At 44.5% G+C, this 7,427-nt stretch overlaps 1 protein-coding gene across 1 annotated transcript; it reads left to right on the forward strand.

Annotated features, from left to right (window-relative positions):
* The first annotated feature begins 6,540 nt into the window (after positions 1-6,540).
* On the forward strand, positions 6,541-7,203 carry LOC121839348 (proline-rich protein 2-like). Its single transcript, XM_042297810.1, has one exon. The coding sequence runs from the start codon at positions 6,541-6,543 to the stop codon at positions 7,201-7,203; it is 663 nt and encodes a 220-aa protein (XP_042153744.1).
* Positions 7,204-7,427: the final 224 nt, after the last annotated feature.

Consider the following 7,427-nt stretch of genomic DNA (forward strand, 5'->3'; position numbering starts at 1 on the left):
GCCAGGGGGGCTAGAATGGTGTAAGGGAGGTTTTAAGTATCTTGGAGTGTACCTAGGAGATGAGGGGACTATGGAAAAAAATTGGAGTGGGGTGGTTAAAATGGTGGAAGGGAGGATGAGGAGATGGCGTTGGTTACTATCTCGTATGTCATATAGGGGGCGCACTATTATAGTTAACAATGTGATTGCCTCTGCACTGTGGCATCAGTTGTCAGTTTTAGAACCACCATCTGGCCTTCTGGCTAAGATACAGGCAATTATTGTGGATTTATTTTGGGATAAATATCACTGGGTTCCACAAAGTGTTTTGTATTTGTCAAAAAAAGGAGGGGGGACAAGGTCTTGTACATCTTGCTAGTAGGGCTGCTGCTTTCCGGTTTCAGTTTATTCAAAGGTTGCTTTATGGACCGGAAAATGTGGTGTGGAGAGGGGTGGCAGGTCTTGTATTACAGCGGGTTGGAGGATTAGGTTTAAAGAAGGCTTTATTTCTGGTTGATAGTAGCCAGATTTCTAGGGAGGGAGTACCTCCGTTTTACAGAGGCCTTCTCAGAGTGTGGAGCATAATGAAGGTGTCCAGATGAACTTCAACGGAGTCGCTGTTGGAGGAACCTGTGGTGTATGGGGCAAGATTGGATTGTACAACTGCAGCTGTTCCACATTTCTCCAAGATTCTGGTGAAGGGGAAAATCATCACCTTAAAACAGTTAATGGCCGTGGCTGGGCCCGCCTTAATCGATGGAAGACGGGTGGCAGAACATTTGGGGATGAGGTTGGAAAGGATTGTCAGACAAATGCTGGGGAGCTGCAGGAAGGCTCTGTCAGCGGAAGAATGGGGTATGCTTAGTAGCCACAAGAAGAAGGTACAAGATAAAGATGTCTCATTTCCAAGACTAGGGATTACACCAAATATCCCAGAGTCAGAAAGAAAGGCGTTATTGCTGGATTTGAGAGCGTTGGAGGAGGTGGGTTTGGATGAGGTGAATGGGAAGGACTTGTATAGGGGGTGTGTCAAGGTGTTGAATAAAGATACATTGAAAAATAGAAAAGACACTCCATGGAGGGTAAAATTGGGCATTGATGACAAGGTAAAGCCAGCATGGAGAGCACTGTACAAGCCACCGTTACAAAAGGGTACTGGTGATATGCAATGGAGGGTATTACATGGCATCATTGCAGTTAATGCTTTTGTATCTGTTATTAACTCAGATGTTAGAGATGGATGTCCTTTTTGTAATATAAGAGAAACCATTTTTCACTGTTTTTTGCTGGAATCTTTGTTTAAAGCTGTAGGGGAGTTTTTCAATAACACTGTTTTTATTTTGGGGTTTCAATATAGTAAACAACAGAAAAGAAAATGTCAAATGTTACATTTTATTTTGGGACAAGCTAAGATGTCATTTTTCTGAGTAGGAAACATAAGATAGAAACGGGATATGGGCAGGATGTAAGATGTGTTTTTAAAGGATTAGTGAAAGCAAGAATAAAAGTAGATTTTGAGTTCTTTTCAGCTGTAAAAGATCTCCTATTATTTGAGGAGAAGTGGGCCTAGGAAGGAGCGCTTTGTTTTGTAGAGGAGGGGAAATTATTTTTTGCTGATGAAATAAGTTGAATGTATATGTTATGTATTTATTTTTTGTTTAGGAATTACAAAATTTATGTTAACACTTGAGTAAAAAATAAAGGTTTTATAAAAACTCAAACTCTCTCTCTCTCTCTGTATCTCTCTCTCTCTCTCTCTCTCTTTCTCTCTCTCTCTCTCTCTCTCTCCCTCTCTTTCTCTGTCTCCTGCTCCATAACCCCCCTCTCTCCCCCGCTCTCTCTCTGTCTCCTGCTGTAGAGCCCTTCTCTCTCTGTCTCTGTCTCTGCCCTTTTCTCGTGGCAACAGGTCACAAATCTTGCTGCTGTGATGGCACACTGTGGAATTTCACCCAGTAGATATGGGAGTTTATCAAAATTGGATTTGTTTTCGAATTCTTTGTGGATCTGTGTAATCTGAGGGAAATATGTCTCTCTAATATGGTCATACATTGGGCAGGAGGTTAGGAAGTGCAGCTCAGTTTCCACCTCATTTTGTGGGCAGTGAGCACATAACCTGTCTTCTCTTGAGAGCCATGTCTGCCTACGGCGGCCTTTCTCAATAGCAAGGCTATGCTCACTGAGTCTGTACATAGTCAAAGCTTTCCTTACTCTCTCTCTCTGTCTCCTGCTCCATAGCCCCCCTCTCCCTCTGACTCCTGCTCCATAGCCCCCCCACTCACCCCTCCTGGTCTTCTTCACTGAGCACAAATGTGCAGCCTTGAAAGTTGCTCTCTAGTCTGTAGCCATCCAGGTGCAGTGAAGGGAATGTTGGTGTCTCCTTATGTGAACTATGTGTCGCATTGTGATTGGAGGCTGCTGGTAAGACAGGAGGCTCCCCACCTGTACCTTTCCAAAGTGGGAGTCGACTAAAAGCTTTTCAGCACACATCCCCATGCTGCAGATGAATGGCTTGGATGGAGGGTCAAAGTTCTTCCATGTCTCTTCTATCTGGAGAGCTGAGAGGTCAGAGAGCAGTCCAAGGGTGCTGTAGATTGTACTTCTGCAAAGCAGCCACTCTAAACAATGTACTTGAATCCCCCTGAAATGAATCCCTCCTTCTGCCTGCGATTTTTGGTGGGCTTGGTGATGGTCATTTTGCCTACGGGCCCAGGTTGCAGACCCTTTAAAAAGACAGTAGAAGGGCATTATTCTAAATCTAATCATGAGACGATTTAAGTTTTCATTAAATCATTTATTAGCATTATGATGTGATTATAACCATGATGTAGATATGTGGTATAGCTATTAAAACATACCATAGTCCTTGGCTTAAGCCACTGCTGCTCGGCCTCTGTGCATCTACTCCTACTCCTTCATCTACTCCTGCCACCACTCCCACAGTGCTCTCTCCCTCTCCCTCTCTCTCTCTCTCTGTGTGATTGTGTGGGCAGAGACAGGTGTGCTGGAGTCAGAGCAGATGCCCACCAGCTGTAACTTGTTCCATAATCAAGACCTCTACAAATTCTCAATCCTGCCACTAGGTCCTGTTATCCTGTTGTGCCTGTTTTCCTTGCCTGACATGGTTTTCCTCTCCGCTACAGTTCCGTCCGCTCTGACTCTGGTCCCTGTCTCCAGTCCCACGTCTCCTCATCCTGCCACTCTGCCCTCGATTCCCCACTCTACTGCTCCCTTGGATCCCCGTCCTTGTCTGAGTCTGCTCTTGGGTTTCCCTGTTCCACTCCACGTAACAGTGTTCCTATCTTGGAATAGTGTTCCGAATTGGAATAGTAATGCAACTGTGTGGTTGCATAATGCAGTGCCAGCAACACATGAACAGTGATGTTGTGTCATTGTTACTGGCTCAGAGGGCTTCAGTACAACATACGTGGGGATATTAAAACAAATGAATAGACTATAAAATCACTCAACATGTGTCACGACCACAGCCACTAAATTCATTACAGCAATATGGGTTTAAACTTGTCTATTAAGGGTATATCCCCTTGTTTAAATGTAATCTAATGCGTCCAACATAACAGAGCTCAGATAAACAGCAAGGAAGACAACTGAACAATTACTTCACTAAGAACGGTTTCATAGACATAGACATGGGTTAAGCCTAGTCCGAGACTAAGCAATGCCTCTTAATGCAGATCTCCATTGACAAGAACTTCTTAGTCTAAGACTAGGCTTCATCTCTGACTGTGTAACCGGCATGTAGTGTGTCACAAACAGCTGACTTTTCACTCTACACTCAAACTGTGTGGTTTCTCATTTTTCCTCGTGGACCTGTAGCAGCAAGCCAATATGCTGACCTCTCCTGTCACTTTGTCCCTGTTCAAAACTGTTCGGAATAAAAAGAAGGAGCAATCATAATGTTAGCTAGCTACTGTAAAAGGCATGTCTTAAACTACGTTACAGCTTTGAGTAAACGTCCTTGTCTGGTCTGATATGCAACTTGGCTATACTTACCTTGATATTGAAAAGGTAACTTGGAGAGAAAATTTGAATCCTTTTTCCAACTTGGAGGTTGGTGGTTTGCTACTTGTCTTGGCCAGACGATGTACATCCTTTACTGTTATCTTTGGAAGCTCTTGCAAGCGCCTTGAGTAAAACAGTGCCATGGTTGGTAAGGGAGGGGGGCGTTGGCTAATCGCTAGCCACCTTAATAGTTAGCGTGTTAATAGCTTGCTAGCTAAGAGACAAAAAAAGACACAGAACACAATAATTGAATTACAAAAATCACTAACTGAACGAATAAACAGAATTTTCAACAATAATGATTTTTAAAAACGCTATAGAAATATAATAATATTAATATACTGAGATAATGATAACATGGGTGACTTCGAGGCTAGTATGGCTACAATCAGGCTGACAGGACGCGATTGGGACAGGAAGCTGTGTATCGGGTAGGAAGTTGAGCGGAAGTGGGGAAGATGCAAAGTAAGGTGTTCCAGGGGATTGTTCAAACATGGACAATTAGAACAGGAACGCAAACAGTAGAGTCTTTGACGTGTGTATGGAGATGCTGGTATTTACATGCCTTGATGAGGTAGTGAGTGTCTCACACACACACACCCCACAATAAATGTTGTTGATGTGGAGCTGGAGGGTGTCTGTGTGAATTTGAGAGAGTGTGTACTCTTTCAACCCCTATGTGCTCCAGCAGACAAATTCAATTGGATTGACAGTGTTAACTAGTGTGTGTGTGTTTCTCAGGAGTGCCCCAACCTCACGTCGAAATGTATTTGCTTAGGCATTAATCATGCATTGATCATTATTGCAGCACAGCATCAGTGAGATTCTAACCTATGACCTTCTGCTCTCTTTCCATGGAATTAGTCTACTGCTCTACCAGGATGGAGATAGCATGCCATGTTTCTTTAACTCATACAAAGATGTTCATTTAAGTATATTTCAACAGACCCCATTTCAAAGTAAACAAGCATTCATTAAGATCAGGTGTGACCAATTAGGCCAACACACCTAAAAACACTTCATAGGATAGAGGGTAGAGAGAGTTTTGCTGATGCTGAGAACAGTTACTCTTTCAACTAATGTTTTTCATGTGTTTTTTTTCTGGAATGTTTTCTTAACGTTCTGAGAACAGGACTTTAACTAGAACCAGGAGGAAACCTGCAGAAAATATTGTGCTGAAGTACTAAAATTCCCACAGAAGAACGTTGTTTCTTAACTTAATTTGAGAACATGACGTAAATAGAACCTGTAGGAAACGTTATGCTGAAGTCCTACAATTCCCATCTAAGAAACATAGTTCTCAGAACGTTATGTGCTAGCTGGGTATCCTGCACAATTCCCAGAATGTTGTGGGAAGGTTGTATGCCAAATAACAATAGGACAACCACGTTCTCACCAAGCTCTAAGAAACACATGGTTTTCAGAACATTATGTGCTAGCTTGGAGTACACCTCTGTGATTGGCAGCTAGTGGTTAGCACCCATGCATCATCACAACAGGGGATCTCCTGAAGAAATTCTAAAACCGGGTCACCTCAGGGGCAGCTGGCAGGTGAGGAGAACAGGAAGATGAAGCAGAGGTGAAGGGGAAAATCTGTGTTATTCATGTGGCTAAGTGGCTAAGACAAGACAACTGACCGTGGGGGTTGCTGGCTAAGACAATGCGGCCTTTGTGGCTATGTGGCTGTGTTTCTCTGTGTGTCTCTCTGTGTGGTTCTCTGTCGTTTTCTGCCATCAAGCCCCTGCTCACATCCCACAACTATTGACGGCTGAGGTTAGAGGAAGAAGAGGGGTTGTGTGTGTGTGGGGGGGGTGAAGGGGGTTGCTTGTTACCCACACTGTATGCTTTCAGTCACCTGGCAGGTAGCAGAGTCCCGGTGGTCTGGTCAGATATGTACTGTAGATCAGTGGTGTAAAGAACTTAAGTAAAACTATTTTGAAGTACAACTTAAGTTGTTATTTGGTGTATTTGTACTTTACTTTACAATTTATATTTTTGACAAGTTTTACTTCACTATATTCCAAAATAACATTTTGTAAATTTTACTTCATACATTTTCCCTGACACCCAAAAGTACTTGTTATATGCTTAGTAGGATAGGATAATGATTCAATTCCCTCACTTAACAAGTGAACATCACTGGTCGTCCCTACTGCCTCTGGTCCGGTGGACTCACTAAACACAAATGCTTTGGTAAATTATGTTGAAGTGTTGGTGTGCCCCTGGCGATCTGTAAAATAAAAATTGTGCCATCTGGTTTGCTAAATATAAGGAATTTGTACTTTTACTTTTGATACTTAAGTATATTTTAGAAATTACATTTACTTTTGATACCTAAGTATACTTAAAACCCAAAACCTTTAGACTTCTACTCAAGTAGTAGTTTACTGGGTGACTTTCTTTTTTTTGTCATTTTCTATTAAGATATCTTTACTTATACTCAAGTATGACAATTGGGTACTTTTTCCATTACTGTTGTAGATTGATTGACAGGGAGAAGATGAAGCGGCAAACCCCCAAACACCCCCGGCTCATTCCACCATGTCAGGGCCCGCCAAACCCCAACCCCCCGGCTCATTCCACCATGTCAGGGCCCGCCAAACCCCCAACCCCCGGCTCATTCCACCATGTCAGGGCCCGCCAAACCCCCAACCCCCGGCTCATTCCACCATGTCAGGGCCCGCCAAACCCCAACCCCCGGCTCATTCCACCATGTCAGGGCCCGCCAAACCCCCAACCCCCGGCTCATTCCACCATGTCAAGGCCCACCAAACCCCCAACCCCCCCGGCTCATTCCACCATGTCAGGGCCCGCCAAACCCCCAACCCCCGGCTCATTCCACCATGTCAGGGCCCGCCAAACCCCCAACCCCCCGGCTCATTCCACCATGTCAGGGCCCGCCAAACCCCCAACCCCCCGGCTCATTCCACCATGTCAGGGCCCGCCAAACCCCCAAACCCCCGGCTCATTCCACCATGTCAGGGCCCGCCATACCCCCAACCCCCGGCTCATTCCACCATGTCAGGGCCCGCCAAAACCCCAACCCCCGGCTCATTCCACCATGTCAGGGCCCGCCAAACCCCCAACCCCGGCTCATTCCACCATGTCAGGGCCCGCCAAACCCCCCGGCTCATTCCACCATGTCAGGGCCCGCCAATCACCACCCAAAAAACACCCTCTCCCCCTCCCTCCCTGTGTCCTTAGTCCTGTGCTTTTGCACATTCACATTTTTGACAGGTGTAGACAATCAAAATACACATTGTGATCTGATTGTGATCAGATCTTCCTTCCCAACTCTGGAGGTATGGCATCAAAATGTGAATTAAAATGAATAAATTCATTATTTTGAAAGAATATCTGTGAAATAGTTTGCATTTGGGGAGGGACCAGGAAATGGTATCAATGCGGAAACAGTGGACAGATAAGAG

This window comes from Oncorhynchus tshawytscha, linkage group LG15, assembly GCF_018296145.1.
Source record: "Oncorhynchus tshawytscha isolate Ot180627B linkage group LG15, Otsh_v2.0, whole genome shotgun sequence".
NCBI classification, from domain to species: domain Eukaryota; kingdom Metazoa; phylum Chordata; class Actinopteri; order Salmoniformes; family Salmonidae; genus Oncorhynchus; species Oncorhynchus tshawytscha.

Coding starts and splice junctions, on each gene's coding strand:
- LOC121839348 (XM_042297810.1), top strand. CDS start 6,541: ATGTCAGGGCCCGCCAAACCCCAACCCCCCGGCTCATTCCACCATGTC.